Source organism: Corythoichthys intestinalis, chromosome 20 (genome assembly GCF_030265065.1).
Source record: "Corythoichthys intestinalis isolate RoL2023-P3 chromosome 20, ASM3026506v1, whole genome shotgun sequence".
NCBI classification, from domain to species: domain Eukaryota; kingdom Metazoa; phylum Chordata; class Actinopteri; order Syngnathiformes; family Syngnathidae; genus Corythoichthys; species Corythoichthys intestinalis.
This window is the reverse complement of record NC_080414.1, coordinates 25,966,818-25,987,884: the sequence shown is the minus strand read 5'-3', so window position 1 is coordinate 25,987,884 and position 21,067 is coordinate 25,966,818. Positions and strand designations below refer to the sequence as shown.

The 21,067-nt window shown below is 39.7% G+C and overlaps 2 protein-coding genes across 2 annotated transcripts in view; one reads left to right on the top strand and one right to left on the bottom strand.

The window, feature by feature from the left end:
• Positions 1-2,477, top strand: part of ift74 (intraflagellar transport 74) — a 53,666-nt gene extending 51,189 nt beyond the window's left edge. The window contains exon 20 of the mRNA XM_057824171.1: positions 48-2,477. Coding sequence (XP_057680154.1) covers positions 48-163 — 116 coding nt within the window. The 3' untranslated portion in view covers positions 164-2,477. The remainder of the gene's footprint in view (positions 1-47) is intronic.
• On the bottom strand, positions 240-17,172 carry zcchc2 (zinc finger, CCHC domain containing 2). The gene is made up of 14 exons (XM_057824170.1): positions 16,229-17,172; positions 14,683-14,803; positions 14,456-14,526; positions 9,372-9,443; positions 9,186-9,286; positions 7,853-7,956; positions 7,410-7,472; positions 7,216-7,276; positions 7,028-7,151; positions 6,872-6,933; positions 5,923-5,993; positions 5,716-5,844; positions 4,196-5,599; positions 240-2,225 (listed from the first exon to the last, which is right to left on the bottom strand). The coding sequence occupies exons 1-14, from the start codon at positions 17,003-17,005 to the stop codon at positions 2,164-2,166; spliced, it is 3,222 nt and encodes a 1,073-aa protein (XP_057680153.1). The 5' UTR covers positions 17,006-17,172; the 3' UTR covers positions 240-2,163.
• Positions 17,173-21,067: the final 3,895 nt, after the last annotated feature.

Sequence of the window (21,067 nt, the reverse complement as noted above, 5' to 3'; positions counted from 1 at the left end):
AATGAAATGTAAATTTTGTGTAGCGTTTTCTTTAACGATAATGTCAGTCATCGCCTCAAAATCTCAGGAAAGCGACTTCGCCTCCGTTTCCAAGAACGTCTACGAACAAGTTGCAGATTACAACAAGTGCCTCATAGACTCACTGCAGAACATCAGGAGCTAAATATACTAGATATTTTTAGAAAGTGGGCTGACTATACCACTCTCCATTAGATCATATTTGTTTAGTGTAATAGTTGATGTAACGCTGACACATTTATGAGCGAATGTGTGCATTGCAAATGGTAATTATTTACTGTGATATGTGGTTGTGAACATTTTTCTCATTAAATTACACATGCACTTTTGTTCATTTGCTTTAGCTGGAATATTGATAAAACGAGGACTTACAATTCATCAGTAGAAGCAGTCAAAACATTCAAGCAAAAACAAAAAATCATTCACGTAAGACTTTTTTTTGTCCATTTATTGCTTTATTTGAAATGAAAACGAATTGCATAAAATCCAAATTCTGCTCTAGAAATATATCTGGCCTTCCAGTATCAAAGAGTACAGTAAACATTTCAACTGAGCTGAAAACAAGAGCGACCTCTAGCAAATGAACAGTACTTTTTTTTTTTTTTTTTTTTCTTCACAACACTGAGGTCAACACAACACTCAAGTTTCCCCTCTGCAAAGTATATTTACACAGCGCTTCCCTCTTTACAAGTCTAACTTGTGGACATCAGCAATGCTTGTGATTCCGTCGATCAAGTTGGAAAGGAAGTCATTTCTTGGAAGCGGTGTGGGACACAAGTGAGTGCAGAATATTTATCCTGACTCTTATTGAACATTTACAACATAATGTGAAAGAAATGTACATGCATAGTTCTTCATTGCAACAGCAGGCAGCTTTCATGAACACAAAGAAGTTGAGACAAAACATATGATAATGACTTCCAAGCTGAACCGAACCAAACCGTAGAACGTTTATTCAAAATCCTTGATGGACACAAAAATGGTATGAAAGTGTTTTTTTGTTACTTTTGTCATTCTAGTGTATTGAGTTGTCTTACAAATGAGGACAAAACGTATAGTGGTCGGACCTAAAACCGGTAACTGTGTTCCATCAATGTTCCTGTTGAAAACAGATGTTAACTTGAACAATTTTTCACTTGATTAACCAATGAAATTTTAAATATACGTAATTACAATCAAGTGTTTAATCATGACTGATAATTCAACATTTGTTCAGAATGATTTATAATTTTAAGCGATAACATTGACATTCGCTGTACATCGGTTATTTGTGCCAAATTAGGATTTTGTAGGTAAATAAATGGATTCAATGAGTGAATCCATTCTTTTTTTGATAGTTTGAGCCACTGTGCTTTTCAGAAACTACTTCCTATGATCGTTGAACAACAAGGCAATTAGCAACCTCATCTTTATTATCCGTTGCCACGTCTTAATTGAAATGTTGGCGTTCAAATAGCATGTGGCAAAATAACAATACAACAAAGACAACCAATGTGAACACAAAGTAGAACTTGGGCTTGAAATATGTATCCCCTCCTGTGTTGTAGTGCATATTAAGGAACGAAGCATTTGAAAATGCAGTCAAAATAAAAGTTCAAAGCAGCAACTACCTTCACATACCCATCAAACAACTGTCATTGAGTGGCAAAATAAGCTCCAGACCTTTTAAATGAGGTGTACATTCAAAAAACTTAACAGTGAGATCAAAACAGTTATTTACTTAACAATTCTAATGTGATTAATGTTTTTATCAGAAAAAAATCAGTGGGATAAATAAAACCCTCCTATGAACAGTAATGTTGACAAAGCATAAATACCACTTTTTATTTCAGAAGCATACGTATTTTGTCTTGTCGCTCAGTTTTTACTTTTAAAACTGTCTCTAAAAGCGCCCTAAGAACAATAATAACAATAAGTTAAATATTTTCCAACCCTCAGTGCAAAAATATCCAAACTCAACTGAAAGGGGAGGACAACGTGTGCACGAGACATTTGAAATCGTTTCCTGTGAACAAAGTTTAGGCACAAATACTTTTTCCTCGGCTTTGACGGCTGAGCCCTTAGCAGGTCACACGTTCTCTGAACGGAAGCATCGGGAGGAAGGGCGGCTTGCCGTTGCCGTGGAAACGAGTCCTTAATTTTATGTTAGTCAGCGCCGTCGAGTGCCTCGGCAACATGTGAAGCTGTGTACTTTAACCGGAAGCCACCTACAGCAAGAAAACAAACAGGTTTTAGTAAATAGTGAAGAAGTTCATGATGTTATTCAAATTATGGATCCTGCACATTAGGGCTGCAACGATTAATCGATTAACTCCAGTATTCAATGAGAAAAAAAAGATTCGAATTAAATTTTGCTGCTTCGACTATTCGTTAAATTAAAGTGGGGTTGTAATGGTTTATTTTGAAAGTGTTTGCATTTAGTTTTGTTGATTTGGGTGGATACACTGCCCTCTGGTCTGCCTCATTTCACATGGCTGAATCCAGCTGCTCCCTGTTAAGACCAACATAAGTTTTTATTGGAGCTAATGTTTTTTTAATGCATTCGTAATTTAGTTTATCAGTATATTTAGCCGTTTTTTGTGGAAATATGTGTCTGAACCATTTGTTAAGATCATTGTAAAAAAAAAAAAAAAACGTGAGCATTTTATAGATAGCGGACTTTTGCTAAGTAAGCTAATTGTTCTTTTGTTGTACATAGAATAGGAGAGTGACAAAATATCAAAATAGTGATATATCGTGATACTTTGTATCCCAAAACGTTATCGATATGCTCCTGCCAAGAATCGAGATATCGTTTTAAAAAAGTGTCAATGTCTTAAAAAAAAAAAAAAAAAAAATGAACCAACAAGTTGCTACCAAAATCTTTCACCATAATTGTATCTCAGTTAACTCTAAAGGCTGAGTTATGCTTCTGCGGCAGACGTACGCCGCCAAGGCAGACCCGATTTACGAAACTTCGCTGTAGCCTGACGTCCATCTCCTCAATTTTCTGACTTCGCGTCGCGTCAATGTGACGCAAGTGGACTGTGATTGGTCCGCTCAGACTGTTGTTTCCGGTTCAGCGTAAAATCACCGCCATTTTCAAACATTGTTGTGCTACACGAAAAAATGGACCAAGCCAACGAGAGTATATTAAAGAGGTCCGCAAGTACGACAACCTCTACGATGTCTCGTCAAGACATTATATAGATTGCGAAATGGCAAACAATTAGTGAAGATCCACATTCAAGCGTTCCACCTTGCATTTATTTTTTTCTCCGTTGGCATTGTGTCCTCCAAAACTATAAACACAACGCCACACCCCTCTAGTGGCTTGGCGGTGAATTACAGAGCAACGCGTTCCTTTGCCGCAGAACTATCGAATGCTGTTTGACGCTGTAGTCGCTTTGCTGTCGCTGCAACGCAGGAGCATAACTCAGGGTTAAGGCTGCATTGACAGTGCTGGACGCCCAATCCATTTAGACTGGGAAGGAACGTTCATTCAAAACCAGAGCATTCGCACACAGTCATTCTGTCCGATTTTCAGGGCATTTAGAGGTCACTTGCTTTTCATTTTAGGGTATTTACAGGTCACTTCCTGTTAAGTTTGAGTTACCACCTATTCATTTGGGTGATTCCCAGGTCGCTTCCTGTTCTGTAACTCAAAATAAACAGGAAGGGACCCAAAAAATACCACAAAATCAACAGGAAGTAACTGAAAATTAACTTAAAGGCCCAAAATTACCTCACTGCCTGGCATTGGCTGCCACTGAGAGCCATAGATGTTCAATCCGTATGAAGTGTATTCGCTGCCACTCTCCCAGTTCAAATGGATTGGACGTCTACTAGCGATAAACTCATTCCGATTCACAACAGAAGATTGTTTTTCTGTTTAATAGTTGTTTGTAGAATATCCTCCAATGATTTCCTGACCAATGTATCGATAATCGTTGTATCGTCATATTGTTAGATCATCGTTATCGTGAGCTTTGTATCGCAAATCGTATCGTGAGGTACCAAGAGGTTCCCACACCTAACATATATCCAATTTTTTTTTTTTTATACCTTTCGAGGCTTAGCTCAGGTATTATAATTTTTCATGATCCTTATCCGATTACTCGATTATTCGAACTAACTAGTTCACCAATTAATCGACTACTAAAATAATCGATAGCTGCGGCCCTACTGCATACTATACCTTGCTGTGTGGAGTCTATGGAGGGCTGATTGCACTCCTGAGCGTAGTGCCCGCTCACGCCGCAGTTGGAGCAGGACACGCTTCCGTTTTTCTTATTGACTCCACCGCCCCCCAGGGTAGCGGCTTGAAGTGGATTGGGATAGACCTGCTGGTAAATGCGTTGGAAGGACGCGGCCGGCGTCATATGCTGCTGGAAGTTGTAGCTCGCCGCCGCCGCTACCACCTGCGTGCTCAGCATGTGCGATGGCACGTCGGTGTGACTTTGAGAATGCGAGTGGAGGGGGCCGTAGGCCGAAGGGTGCCCGGGATGCGGAGCGGTGGGGTAGAAGGCGGGCAGGGCGGCGGCCCCGTTGGCCTGGTGGGGCGGCTGGCCCTGGGTGAGGTAGCTGTTGATCCACAGGCTCGTGAGATGGAAGAGAGGAGGCGGGACGCTGAAGACTTGCCGCACGGCCGCCGCCATTTGGTGGTTGGGGAAGAAGAGCGGCGCTTGGCAGCCACTCGTGCCGTTCCCGCCGCCTCCTCGACCTCCGCAGTTGTTGTGGCAGCCGCAAGTCCCGCAGCCGAGCAGGTGCTGCTGCTGCTGTTGTGGTGCTGCTGGGGACTGCTGGGAGGGCACTTGTTGCGGCGGGGTTTGTTGAAGAGCGATAGGATTGTCGCAGCCACTTCCACAGGAAGCACCGGCGTTGCTGTAAGATAGACAGTCACTAAGTGCTGTGCTGTGAGCAAGTGCTGGGCTGGGACTGGGAGCGGGGCATGGACTGTGCGTGGGTGCAGCCGGTGCTACGCCTGTTTGCCCGTGTCCAGGAGCTGCAGGTGCGAAGGGCGACGGCAAAGCAGACGGTAAGTTCAGACCAGGATGCTTGCCATGTGAAGCTTCTCCAAGTGGCAGTGACCTTGTCAGAGGAGTTGAAGTGCTCTCTGATAAGCCATCATGAGCACTTTGGCTATGGGGCAAAGCTGTTTTAAACCTCTGGATCTGAGGCTGCGCACCAGGCTGGAAGCCCAAAGAAGAAATACCAAAAGTTGGCATAATGTCCCTTTTTTCAGCTTCCACAGGTGTTGGCATAACTGGAACCCCCGGAGGCATGGGCATCATCAGCGGACCAGAAGGTGGCTTTCCGTCCGGGAGAATGCTTTGGTTGGCAGGCGGAGGCACAGCAAGTGGAGGCTCACACGCGCCATTAGGGAGCACGTCAGGCAGAGGATGCATGAAGGAAAGAGGAAAGAGAGGAGAGAATGGTATGCTGTTCTCTGGGCTGTTAAAGTCTATCTGAGCTGTGTGGTTGTTGGGGGACAAAGAGTGGATAGACATGGGGTTTTCCACGACATTTGCATCAGTTTGATGGGCGAAACACATGCCAGGTCCTGGTACTTTGCAGAAGTCATCCGAGTGGCTGTCAGTATCTATCAGAGAAGCAACCAAGGAGAACAAGTTACAAGGATAGTTAATTCCTTTAGGCCAGGAAAAAAAAGTGTTTGACGTTTTTCCCCCAAAAGACTTTCATCATTCTTTTTTTTACCTTTATTATGATCATCCTCACTATCCAGACTCTCTGCTCCTCTATGTTGAGGACTTGATGGAGAACTGTAACTCTCTGATGACGTTTCACCTAAAGTGTCTGGACCAGAACATGTAGCAGCTACCAAACCTGTATTTCATATATTGTCGAGAGAGTATTCATCAAATATAGTACATGTTCGACATCAATCAGAATGTTAAAGCCTACCTTTCTTCTGAGGCAAATGAGCTGGTATCATATTACCATTGGTCACATGTGAAGATCCCTTCTCGGTCTCTCTAGAAACAAAGATAACAGACAATAGGTCAAAAAGACTGACTGCATTATAAATCGTGATAAGCTTTGGAATGTTCTGTCAAACTCTGAGACAAAAAGGTCATAATGATCATAGCTGTCAATTCAATATTACTGTTGTGTTCACTTTCTGTTGAAAACAAGACTAGGGCTGCAGTTATCGATTATCTTAGTAGTCGGTTTATTAACTAGTTACTTCGAATAAACGAGTAATATGATTCGGAAAATTTAATGCATTGTAGAATAAATTTAGGAGACTTAAAACAATAGCTTGCTAAGATTGCACTTTCAAAAGAGCATTAAATGCGAACACAAAATTTCCGAGTGTTTCTTCAAACTTTGCAGAATTGCACTTTCATCTAAAAATAAAATACCTGAGCTTAGCCTGAAACAGTATTAAAAATTAAATAAATGAGGATCTAAGTACAACAAAAGAACAATTGGCTAACTTGCATCACAAAAGTCCACTAGTTTAAATGCTACAAAATGCTAATAATAATAATAATACGCCTAACAAATCGTTCAAACACGTTTCCACAAAAAACAGCTAAATATACCTATAAACTAAATTACGAATGCATCTAAAAAAAACATTCATGTTGGTCTTAACAGGGAGAAACTAGAGTCAGCCATGTTAAATGAGTTATGTCATATTCACTGTTGCCACTAGAAGGCATACTATCCACCCAAATCAATAAAACTAAATGCAAACTTTCAAAACTGTTACAATGCCCCTCGAAGCAGCAAAATTTGATTCAAAGCTTTTTTTCTAATCAAATTATTCAAGTTAATCAATTAATAATTGCAGCACTACAAAGGACATAAAAATACATTGGATATTCAAAGATGAGTATTAACCTACCTGTCTGCTGGCAGGACTCTGCCCTTGGTTTTGGCTCCTGGGTGGCTTCTCTTCTCTGTGTCCTGAAGGCAACAGTTAAACAAATTTAACTGATCAAGTTTTAAAGCAACTAACTGCGTCTGATTGTGACAAGAATTCATGGCAACGTTTGTTCACCTGTTCAGGCTCTGCCACGTTTCTCAGGTTGAAGCCTCTCTTCCTCCTTTCTACTGGACCACCGAGTTCAGAGACATGAGGCCCCCTTCGACTCTCTCCCTGCGGGGCTTTGGCACTCGACAGACTGAAGAGAAGTCTTCTGATAGTAATTGATTCGACTATTTTCAACTTCAAAACCTTCGATTTACCTTTGACTTGCACTCTTCACCCCGTGCTTTTTTTTGTGCCCCTGGCTGTAAGATTCTATGTCTGTAAAAATAGAATATCAAATACTATGTTCATCTCAAGAAAATTAAACTACAAATGTGTTATTGAGGGATGACTCTCCCCATTTTATTGATTTTCATGACAACATAACCACATTACTTTAATAAGCGCTCACCTTCGTCCTGACTAGAAGCATCAGAGCACTCGCCTTGTAAGTTTTTCCCTAGCTGACAGTTACCTAGTTGGAGAAACAACACAAAAAATGCAGTATTGCAGTCTACAACTATACAATTCTTAACTTTAAAAAACATCATGTGACATGATGTCAATATTCAGGTATATAAGAACATTGCTAAAAAATAATAGGCGTTATATTAGTGCCATTTACGGTAATTTCATTTAAAACATAAGTCAACTGAGTTGTGAATTACTTTATTGAATTTCTTTTTGTTTTGTGATAATTGAAACATCAGCCTTTCATTTGACTATCAGGAAATATTATGAGTTGTATTTGTGCATAAAATTATTCGGATGCTTGAAGTCAAACAAAAAATGTTTCAGGGTTCTTTTCTTTTAGTGAGTTGATTAATTGACATTTGATTAGATTTGGCTACTTACAACGGCAACTTGATGGTTTTGTAGAGTAACTGGAGTCACAATTGAAGAAGCTGCATACTTTCCTGGTCTGTCTGAAAACTGGAGGAGCAGCAAGGAACTTTTCCCTGGAGAAAGAGGTGGTATGAGCCACGTACCTCATGTTTTACTTGTCGTAAATTTTCTGCTTGCCACTAGGGGCTGTAAGTTGGATGTTTCCGCTGACCTGGAGTCAGCCCCTAAGGCTGTATGATGACAGCAAATATAGACGCAGGTGCTGTGAGTTAGATGGCAAAAACAGTTTGACTGTGCCCGTGCTGATTGTGCTGTGGAGAATATGATTTGGAGGTCTTTTGTGATTTTATAGATAATTGTTGTTAGAGGCAGGAATTTGAGCACTACTTTTGATGGCAAAGGGTTAATGAGTATGTGTGCGTGGAGTGGGTGTGTCACTGTCACTCTGTCACCTAATTAATATCACCTGTGACTAACTGGGAAGGTTTTGATTGCAGTAGGAAGAGAGGGTGCCAATTTTCTGTTGACAGCTAGTATTTCATCCGATTGTGTTTGATTCGCTCGAATTCGTATGCTCATATTTGATACGTTTGTTTGATTCACTCAGTTTTGTATGTGTTTAAGTTCTACATGATCACGGTGCACACTTTTGCGAAATATATAGTAGACAAACGTGTTATCCATTGAGCTCGAGCGGATGGGAAAGTGTCAAATTTAAACTTCAGTAGTCATGTGATCAAACAACGTTTAGCATACATGCGATCACATTGAGGCACAAAATAGCCAAATGAATGCCATTGGATGACTGTCCCAGCCTCGCGCAGGTCATCGTGGATGCAGCGCGTCTGACAGATCCTGGCTCTACCCTCTATGTGAGTAAGTGGACACTCACACAACAAGTGTTATAAGTTAAGGTTAGTCATGGCTGCCTGCAAATAAGCAATCTTTTGGATCTGAAGAAAGGGACTCGCTGTTTATGCGTGTTCATTTGCATTGGGTGCACGTCAAGACAAAACGTCTACGTAGCAACTAATACTTGACTGGGTACAGGACGTGGTCAGTGCAGAGGTAAATAAAAATAGTTGTTACCTGCGCTAATATATCTTGTAAGTTGGAGACAAGCTTTAATTAAAATGGTAAAATGTATTTTCTGTAACTCTTAACAACTCTTAGCATCGACACTGGTTATTTGCTCATAAACTCAAGCCAGCAAAAGAAGAGTAAAATAATCACTGCTTCTGGCGCTTCACTTTAAAATGAAATTGTTCAGCTTTCATGTTGTGTATGCCTGCATGCACACGTCAGCATGGCAGAGTGTTGGTCTTACGACAATGAAATTTACCTGAGGCTTTTCTCGCCCTCTCTGCTGTCATAGTGGCCACCCTGGCTCAAAAGTCTCAGGAGGCTCTTCGCAAATGATTCAGTGCACTGATCTTTAGGAAGCTGCAGAGAGAAGAATGGTAATTGCAAAGTTTTACCACTGATAAGTAAAGGTAGTGTCGAGTACAATTCAATAAAATTATCTTACCTTAAAAAGAAAATTTTCCAGTTCTAGATGGGTTTTGGTCACATTACTAGAAGAGGAGTCTGACCACTTCACCTAAAACGGAGTGGAGGTGGCAGAAGTTTAAAAGTGAGGGAGGGCGAGACACCTTCATTCGTGAGTGTGAGCAAGTAAGTAATGATGTAAGTAAAGAAATATGTAGAGATATGTACTTTGTACCATGAACAGCAGATATGAGTACAGTAGTACCTTTAATTATAATTTCACTTATTCATAAAATATACAGTGCTATCCCTACTTACAAAATTAATTGGTTCTGGAAGTACCGTATTGGCCCGAATATAAGACGGTGTTTTTTGCATTGAAATAAGACTGAAAAAGAGGGCGTCGTCTTATATTCGCAGTCTAGACATTATACCCATTCACGACGCTAGATGGCGCCAGATATCATTGAAGCGATGTTCTGTCATGACGGATCTCAGCTACTCTCCCCATTCACGACGCTAGATGGCGCCAGATAGCATTGAAGCGATGTTCTGTCATGACAGATCTCAGCTACTCTCGTCTAACTAGTTTGCATTATTTTATTGCAATTTTTTTTCCTTACTCAGATTTGTTTCAAGACTACAGTTAGTTAGACTTCACTAGGCATGTGCCGGTTTCAAGGTTTACCGTGGTATGAAAACATCACGGTTTCAAAACCATTAAAATTTTCCGTGATAACGTAGTACGGTATTCGCTATTTTACATGTCCCAAAAGTGCAGCCAGAAGTGTCTTGAAGCGGCAGCGCTGACCCCTCCCTTCTCCGGTTGTTGCTATGTTTGTCAGTGACTCTATTCTGCCAGAGAGCCAGCGAACCAAAAAAGAAACACTCCAAACACAAGGCGTACTTTTCTTGAATTTATGGACATCTCAAATCATGGTAGCAGAAATATACAAAATGAATACATTTAAAACATTGTTCAATAGTATTTTTACACGTGTGAATAGCTTCACTAGCACAAACACATCAAAATGTGAGGAAGTCATATTCATGAACACCATGAAAGTTCGCCAAAAATAAAGCACACATTTTCCTTTCAAATTCAAAATACAAACTAAAAACTTACAAAGACTAATGTCAGCCTAGTCTTAGCTGGGAGAGCAACTTGGTCGAGGTTATATATCTCACGGCCACTGAGGAACAAACTTGAATGAAGGGAAAAAGAATAGCGTCAAAGATCGCTGATTGAGACCGATGATCTCGCCCTATAGCAATTATTTTTGTTCTTGCTCTAATCTTGAGCAACCTCAGCTGTGCCTGTCGGTAGTCGGTAGTTCTATTCATTTTGATTTTATTTAAAATGTTATTTTTTTTGTTTATTAATTTTAACATTATTTTCATGTTCCAATTGGCAAATATGTTCTGGGAAAAAAAAAAAAAATCCTGAACTTTTTTATTTTGTTTTAACCTATACATCACATTGTGGAGCTATAATTGCAATACCGTGACACCGTGAAACCGTGGTATTTTTGCCCAAGGTTATCGTACCGTCAAAATCTCATACCGGCACATGCCTAGACTTCACTTTGATGGTTAATGCAGTTATTGCAATTTTGTTTTATCACAATAGATTGGTTTATTTACGTTTCAAAAACCAGAAGCCATTCATTTACGAATGTGATTGCATTTTAGTTTACATATTCAAATGTTCAGATATTAAGATTTGAATGATGCACAATAACATGCTTTTTCTCTCAAATATATTGTTATAATCATTTGTTTCGGATGTACTGTAGTTATTTTCTGTATAAAAATTAATTTGGTGTTCAAAAAGTCTTTTTTTTCCAAACTTGAGTCTTGAAAAAGAGGGGGTCGTCTTATAATCAGGGTCGTCTTATATTCGGGCCAATACGGTAGTTTCGAAACTGAAAATTCCATAAGTCGAGACGCGTTTTCCATGTAAATGGCCTAATCTGTTCCAATCCCCCCAAAATTCAGACAAATCTTTTATAAAACATTAAACGTGTAACAAATACATGTTACAATTAGATCAATGCACAATAAACATGAGTTATGCATAATGTATAAAACAATGAGTAAAGAATGAAAATGATGGTCATTTGCATGATCAATAAGGGCCATCACTTTCTTGGGATCCATAGTGAAAGTTAATACACTCACGTAAAGCTGTCGGAACAGGCGAATATAGAGGACGCTGGGATACACACATACACATACAGTAGAGGTCCCTCTTAGCCAATTGGATGCCAGGAAGATGCGAGGCAATAGCGACTGGCACAGCAGCTATAATTATGTTACATTCAGTAAAATCTAGGAGCTGCGGGTAGGAGTCCATACGGTATTTTTGCCTTTTGTATACCGAAATTTCGTATTTAATTTCCCGTTGAAATGTGGCCTAACATGGAAATTCTGTATGTAGAGGTACCACTGTATATGACAAAACTGACAATTAGGGGTGTGACAAAATATCGAAATGGTGATATATCGTGATACTTTGTATCCCAAAAGGTTATCGATCTGCTCCTGCCAAGAATCGAGATATCGTTTTAAAAAGGTGTCAATGTTTAAAAAAAAAAAAAAAAAAAAAAGCAACCAACTAGTTGCTTCCAAGATCTTCCACCATGATGGTGTCTCAGGTAACTGTAAGGCTGCCATTGACAGTCCTCGACGCCCAATCCATTAAGACTGGGAACATTTGTTCATTCGAAACCAGAGCATTCGCAGTCATTCTGTCTGATTTTCGGGGCATTTACAGGTCACTTGGTGTTCATTTACAGGTCATTTCCTGTTAAGTTTGAGTCACTGCCTAATCATTTGGGTGATTCCCAGGTCACATCCTGTTCTGTAACTCAATAATAAACAGGAAGTGACCCATAAAATACCCCAAAATCAACAGGATGTAACTGAAAATGAACAGGAAAATGACCTTAAATGGCCCAAAATTACCTCATTGCCTGGCATTGGCTGCCAATGACGGCCATAGACGTTCAATCCGTTTGAAGTGGGAGGGATGGCAGCGAATGAACGAATGTTCATTCGCTGCCACCCTCACAGTTAAAATGGATTGGACGTCTACTAGTGATAAACTCATTCCAATTCGCAGCAGAAGCTTGTTTTTCTGTTTATTAGTTGTTTATAGAATTTCCTGACCAATGTATCGATAATCGTTGTATCGCCATATCGTCAGATCATCGTTATCATGAGCTTTGTATCGCAAATCGTATCGTATCATGAGGTAACAATAGGTTCCCACTCCTACTGACAATAATTTAATAGTCTTTTAGTTTCAATCCAGATTTGAAACTTGTTGACCAGAAGTAGAGCAGGGCGGTAAACCGAAAATTTACCGTCACCGAAATTCTTAACGATGACCGACGTAATTTTGACCATGTCGGTAAATTCGGTAAATTAATAAAACAAGAAAATAGTCTTTTCATCCCGCTTTGATTCTGTGTTGTTCGTCTATGTTCATTCCCCTTTAAGAAAGCAGTGAATGTGCTTACGTAGGGAGTCACGTGATCATCAGGAAGCCAATCAAACAAAAGCCCGGTAAGCTAACGCTAGCAGCTAACGCTACAAGCAAAACGTGATGGAGTGTGGCTTAAGGGAGGTTCACCAAACTTTCAACCGACATTTAGTAGACTCTTGGTGGCATCCAGACGGGCTTTCACCCGCTGTCCTCCTTTGTTCTCACGATTTCCGGACATGGTGCTTTCAGTGCTTTCTACTGGTAGCCAGGCTAACGCTAGCTAGCGGCTAACGCTACAAATGAACGTTATGGAGTCGGATAGAGGCTCTAACCTTGTCGAAACGGCTGAACTTAATGAGTGGATTGGGCACGGACTGCATCTAGCAATTACTATGTGGCGTTATTTTGTATCTCTCTGTGTGTGTGATTCCTCTGATAGCTTTTGTGATGGTAAAGAATTCTGCATAAAGTACAATCCAACGGCGAAACTTATAATGACCGAGAAATGGCCCCAGCTATTTTTATTGTGCGTGCATTTATGAAAAAATGCACTGGGGGGGAAAAAAACCCTTAAACCATCAAGTAAACACTTGTATTTAATAATTATATCACAGCAGCCATTAACAATAAGTTGTCTTTTTGAAGTGTACTGTTCAAGCTGCAAGTCATTTGTGTTACAATTACATGTTTGCACAGGCATATTGATTTTGACAGTGTACATTGTTCAAGTCATACACGCTGTTATAAATGTTCATACTTGAATTCTTATTGCTTACAATACATTTTTATTAGGGCTGTCAAACGATTAAAATTTTTAATCGAGTTAATTACAGCTTAAAAATTAATTAATCGTAATTAATCGCAATTCAAACCATCTATATAATATGCCATATTTTTCTCTAAATTATTGTTGGAATGGAAAGATAAGACGCAAGATGGATATATATTTTCAACATGCGGTACATAAGGACTGTATTTGTTTATTATAACAATAAATCAGTTCTAAATCAGTTATAGAAATTTTATATTAAAACCCCTCTTAATGTTTTCGTTTTAATAAAATTTGTTAAATTTTCAATCAAAAAATAAACTAGTAGCCCGCCATTGTTGATGGCAATAATTACTTACACTATAAAATCAGTCGCACCCAAACGCCAGCAGAGGGCAGCAAAACTCCGCAAAACACAATTAACAGGTGGGCCTTTCACTCTAGTGACATTTAAATATGTCTGAGCTGGGCAAGTGCGTTAATTGCGTCAAATATTTTAACGTGATTAATTAAAAAAATTAATTAACGCCAGTTAACGCGATAATTTTGACAGCCCTAATTTTTATAAATTTAATGTTTAGACTGCATGTACAATTGTTAAATACAGTATATCAAATTGAATGCTGGTAAATAAATCAACAAGAAATAGTTAATCTGTATTTCATGCATTGATTCAGATTTTCAAATTATATAACAGTCCGCTTGGGCGACTTTATCGTCATTTATCGTTATCGAGATAAATTTGCTCAATTTATCGTGATACATGTTTAAGGCCATATCGCCCAGCCCTAACCAGAAGACCTGTTTAAATTCATCACCGGTAAATTACAAGTGTTATATGCAAGGATGTGGTAATGTTCCTCACCTCAAAGTTGTATTCCTTGTCTATCCTGGTTAGAGAGATACACTTGAGCACTATTGTCTCTATATGCACCGCTGGGAGGAGGAAAGGGAAAAAAAAGTAATGCACTACTAGAATTATACTTAAATTTGATTTAGTCGCCATATCAAGACAACAAACACACAACTTGGTTAAAACAACAAAAAAACTTTATGCACAGTGGTATTGTGCCTCGCTACGTTTATATTCACCTTCTCTTTGTAACACATTGCGTTTGGAGCGGCGACTCTGACAAGGTAGATGAGGGTCTGCAGATTCCCCTAAACCTAGAGATGAAGATGGTGGATATTCAACCTTCTGGCCAGGCAGCTCCTGTGGTTAAAAAGACATAGTAGGCACATTGAAAATGTGTTTCATTTATAAACAAATGGGGAAAAAATAGAATGTCCTGCTAATGATAATAATGTATAAAACTTTTTACCAACATGGCATTCACCCTCATTATGAAGTATTCTTTTCAAGAATTCTATAGTGGTTCCTTATAAAGGGGCTGTAAAACCTTTTAGGTCCAGTCTCAGCCCTTGTTTCTAAGCTTATTACCACCCTCCCTCTCTGTTCACAGTAAACCACATTTGTCCTGACACAGCACAGCACTCTAAAAATGGCACATGTATTTCATTAAGAGCAGAGCATCTTTAGCACACATGGCCCCCTTCATTCACATTGATGATGATGATGACCTTAAATGGGTTAAAGAAGACTTTTCATAGATGTACAGTACATTGTGGTAAGCTCATGCGCCATTTTATTCATTCGACTATCACATCACATGACATTTTGCCGGCCCCGCATTGAGCTAAACTACATAAATAAATAAATAAATAAATAAAAAAGGCTACTACCAAAAAAAAGACCCAAGTATAGACAGTACATTGTACATTTTTCAATAAAGATAGGTGTGGTCTTTTTTTCCCTGCGAAAATATTTATTATAGAATGGCGAAACAAAGTACTGTATTACCACAACGATTAATAGTTGTTGACAGTGACTCATTGTTTTGCCTCTTTTCATAACATAATTACATACAAGTTCTAGTCTGGATGCCTTGCAGGTTATTAGGTAATACCTGGCAGCCAAACCAATTTAAGTATCTCATAGGTAATACCTGGCAGCCAAACCAATTTAAGTATCTCACAGTTTCACTTTTCTGGAAGTGAAAGCTATGTGGCAATATTATACAAGGTCAGCAAGTGCATTATCTTCTTGCTAACACTCAATTTTGAAGATCTTCTACATAAGGGATGTTGAATTTGAGCGAGAGTAGTTCTTGAAGACCACTTGTCAGCATGTCCAAGTGTCCTTGAGCAAGACACTGAACCTTCAGTTGCTACTGATGCTGCACCATCAGTATGATAACAGACAACCTGTACAAGCTATTTCAGTAGCATCATGATCGAAATGACTATATAGGAAAGGCCATTTATCATTTACCCGAAACGTAGTAAGCCTTACATATGTGTAACATGACCCCACCTCCGCTGTTGTAAAACTTTAGCCTGCTTGCTAGAAAGAGGTTAGCTTTTAGCGAATGTGTCAATTAGCACCAGCTATCATTCGAAAGACGAAAAAAAAAAAAAAACTGTTAAAACAACACAACCTGCTTTTTATGATATGGTCAGTAAAATAGAAGAAAACCAATTTCTGTAACTCGAAACTAACCAACCGCTATGAAATGAAAGTAGTAAACAAGAAATAGCTTAGCACCACCCGTCGTTGAATCGTCACCAGTTGACTTACAGTTGTTTGTGCAATTCGATGAAAATGACGTCTTTCCTCTTCTATTGCGAGCTCAATTTTATCAAGATGTGTCCGAAGAGACTCCCGCTGGTGAAAATGAAAAGCTGGGTGTAAAGAGGCCATACTGAAAAGCAGCGCTAACTGGTCCAAAGGTCCTGCGGGGATCTCGTTGCTAGAGACCCCGCATGTTTGTTTGCAAGCATTTCCATCCGTATGGAACGAGTGGTGGTGGGGGTCCCTGAATAAAGGAAGGGAGTAGTCGTATTTTTTGTAGAACAGGGACGAATCTACATGGCTCAGTATGCGAAAGAGTATCCCAGCGCACTCCCTGCTGTCAGATCCGAGGAGGGATAGACATACCAGTAGTTTGGACCTCACCACCGGGTCGATTAAGTCCGTTAAAACCCCCAACTCGTGTGGATTATTTGCACGAAACTCAAAGTCCCGTAAAACATGATAATCTTTCCTGGCGAGATCCTCCAAGTAAGATCCCAAAAAGCGAAGCTCCAGGGGTTGGCACATATGCATCAGCCCGCACATGAACTCGATTCGCTTGGCAGGGTTTAGATGTAGGCCAAACCACTCAAAAACTGTCTCCTTGTCCAGCTGAGCTGGATATACATGAGCTCTGGGCGAATGCTCCAGCCTGTTGGACATCGAAGTGGGAGAGACCACCCTGGGCATATGTTGGCGCTCCGACGGATCCAATACATCTTCTTCTGTCGTTTCGTCGCCACCTTCCTCGCTCACATTCATCCGTAGTTTCATCTTCGGCATTATCAGCACTGTGAGAACGAGCCCGAAGTTAGACTGGCGGAGTTGTACATCTACATTATTGACGCGTTTAGGCGTTATAACACATCCTGAGTGAGTATAAGTCGCTTAGTGTTGCTGCTGTTAGCTCGCCATTAGACGGGGCGGCTCCATAGTGGGCTACTATTTCCTTCTTCTACTCAATTATTTCCGGTAGAGTAACCATGAATAGTCAGCGCATTGCTGCCACCCTCTGGCTAGTTTGCAGTACGTCAGTTTAAGTTACAAAATCATCTAATTCCTGATGTCACTGATGGTAAGTAGAGGCATTCAAAATTTGAATGGTCCACTTTTTAGATTTAAAAAAAAACAAAAACAAACACACACATGCCTTAGTGCATTATAGATGGTCATCAAGCAAAAATCAACCTCAATGCACTGACTTTGTTGTTGTTTTTCCTTTTAAGGCGGAGTACCAATAATTTTTTTGAAAGTTGTGTAATGCAAAATTTAACTTGTCAGGATTGCAGCTGTGTTCCAAAAATCATAATATTCCTATCAGGATTCATTTCCCTCTGTCTTCTACTCATCCACGAGATGGCAGCAGTAGCTCAATAACCTCATTAATCTATCTCTATACAAACAAAAACAAATGCCTCCCAGCACATCTAGATAATTTTTTTCTTCCAAGTGACTTTTTGGCAGAGGTGGGAAGAGTAGCCAACAATTGTACTCAAGTAAGAGCAGAGGTGGGTAGAGTAGCCAACAATTTTACTCACGCAAGAGTAGCGTTACTTCAAAATATTACTCAAGTAAAAGTGAAAGTAGTCACCACAAAATGTACTCAAGTACAATTAAAAAAGTATCCAGTGTAAAGAATACTCAAGTAATGAGGAACATTTAGAATAACTGCTTATTTTTGTTTGATACTTTTTTTTTTTCCTCTCAGCACAAACATATCTAAATGAACTCTCGTTATATGAACGAATGTTCATTCGCTGCCACCCTCCCACTGCAAATGGATTGAACGTCTATGGCTGTCAGTGGCAGCCAATGCCAGGCAATGAGGTAATTCTGGGCCATTTAAGGTAATTTACCTGTTGATTTTCAGTTACTTCCTGTTGATTTTGGGGTACTTTATGGGTCACTTCCTGTTTATTTTGAGTTACAGAACAAGGAGTGACCATGGAATCACCCAAATGAATAGGCAGTGACTCAAACTCAACAGGAAATGACCTGTAAATGCCCTAAAATTAACCGCAAGTGACCTGTCAGTGCCCTGAAAATCAGACAGAGTGACTGTGAATGCTCTGGTTTCGAATGAACGAACATTCCTAGTCTAAATGGATTGGGCGTCGAACACCATCAATGCAGCCTCAGTGTGAACCGAGACACTATTATGGTGGAAGATTTTGGTAGCAACTTGTTTGTTCCTTTTTCTTTTTTTTTAGACATTGACACCTTTTTAAAACGATATCTTGATTCTTGGCAGGAGCATATTGATAACTATCACGGCATATCAACATTTTGATTTTTTTTTTGGTCACACCCCTAACAACAACATAACCACATTAAGCATAAGAAATGAAAAAAAAAAATCGTTAAAGACAGAAAAAACACAAATAAAACATTATTCGTCCAAATAGCATGAATGCCCTGCTCTCTAGTAGAAGAAGTAGTTCCTAGTTTGAGTAGTGAATACTGTAGTTCCTTCATAGTTACTATTATGACATTAAAAGGATCATATCTGCTGTTTTCCGTGGTCAATCGGTGCCAAATAAAAACTGGGAGAGTTATAGCCACGATTTCGATTCATGTTGAGTCGGCGCTCTATGTCAAATACTTCATTTGTTATATGGTGCTTTAAAGACGCGTGATTTAACAGGCTTGCGTGGTCATAGAACGGCCAGCTTGCGTCTGATTGGTGCAATGGAGTCATTTGATTATTGTTGCGACGTCTCATTGGTGAAATTAGTAGTGCTAGTCTTGGCAATAGCGTGGCTAGCGAAAAAATAAATCTAATACAGTAAGTAGAATAAAGAGGAAAAATGCAATGACTCTTGTGTAGCCCACAATAGCGGAGTAAGAGTAGTGTTTTTTTCTTCACAAATCTACTCAAGAAAAAGTAAAAACTACTTAGATGTACATTTTTCTCAAAAACTACTCAAGTGTAGCGGAGTACGTGTAACACGTTCCTACCCACCTCTGAGAAAGAGTAGCGTTACTTCAATTTAATATTACTCAAGTAAAAGTAATCTTCCAAAAAATGTACTCGAGTACAAGTAATAAAGTATTTGGTGAAAAGAATACTCAATTAATGAGTAACATTGTGAATAACTGCTGACAAATTTTTTTTTTTTTTTGTCTCAGCACAAAGTTATCCATATGAACTATTGTTCCAATGATACTTTACAATAACCAATTACATAAGCACCTTAAGCCAAAAGGGCGGGGGGTGCCGACGAGAGAAAAAAAAATGACAGAAATTAAACATAAATCGTCTAAAGAGCATGAGTGCCCTCTAGTGGAGAGAATGGTTGCTAATTTCAACAGTGAATAGTTCCTTCATAGTTACTATTATGAAATTAAAAGATCATATCTCCGGTTTTCCGTGGTCAATCGGTGGTTAAAATACGCTCTTTTGAGTCGTGTTGAGGATAGCGCTCTATGTCAAATCTTCATTTTTTACGGTGCTTTAAAGACGCCACATGATTGAACAGGCTGGTGTGATATTAGAATGTCAAGCTTGCGTCATATTGGTATTATGGAGTTCATGTGATTATTGTTACGACGTTTCATTGGTGAAATTGGTGGAGCAACTCTTAGCATTGCTTGCAAAGTAGTGGAGTAAGAGTAGCGTTATTTTTTTTTTTTTTTCAAAAAATCTACTCAAGTAAAATGTATGGCTTGTTAAAACTACTCTTAGAAGTACATTTTTCTCAAAAAGTTAGTCAAGTAAATGTACAGTGGGGAGAACAAGTATTTGATACACTGCCGATTTTGCTGGTTTTCCCACTTGCAAAGCATGTTGAGGTCTGTAATTTGTAGCATAAGTTCTCTTCAACTGTGAGGGACAGAATCTAATACAAAAAACCCAGAAAATCAAGTTGTATGATTTTTAAATAATAAATTTGCATTTAATTGCATGAAATAAGTATTTGATACATCACAAAAATCGAAGTTAATATTTGCTACAGAAACCTTTGTTTGCTATTACAGATACCAAACGTTTCCTGTAGTCCTTGACAAGGTTTGCACACACTGCAGCAGGGATTTTGGCCCACTCCTCCATGCAGATCTTCTCCAGAGCCTTCAAGTTTCGGAGCTGCTGCCGGGCAACACGGACTTTCAGCTCCCTCCATAGATTTTCTATCGGGTTCAGATCTGGTGACTGGCTAGGCCACTCCAGGACCTTAAGATGCTTCTTACAGAGCCACTCTTTAGTTGCCTTGGCTGTGTGCTTTGGGTCGTTGTCATGCTGGAAGACCCAGCCACGACCCATCTTCAGGGCTCTCACTGAAGGAAGGAGGTTGTCAGCCAAGATCTGGCGATACATAGCCCCATCCATCCTCCTCAATACGGTGCAGTCGTCCTGTACCCTTGGCAGAGAAGCAGCCCCAAAAAATGTTTCCTCCTCCATTATTTCACGGTTGGGATGGTGTTCTTGGGGTTGTACTCATCCTTCTTTTTCCTCCAAACACGATGAGCAGAGTTTAGACCAAAAAGTTCAATTTTGGTCTCATCCGACCACATGACCTTCGCCCATTGCTCCTCTGGATCATCCAGATGGTCAGTGGCAAACTTCAGACATGTCTGGACATGCACTTCAGCAGCGGGACCTGTACACACCTCTGCATATAGGTCTATGACTTAGTTTACGACACATTATTAATATATTGGGTTGGTGACAGGCAATTGAACTGCGTTACCTTTACCAGCCCACTTCGCACAATGTCACGTACAGCTACAAATCAAGTCAGAAACCTGGGCGTAATTATTGACTCAGACCTAAAATTTGATAGCTATCTAAAGTCCGTCACTAAATCCGCTTATTACCACCTAAAAAATATAACCAGAATTAAGGGG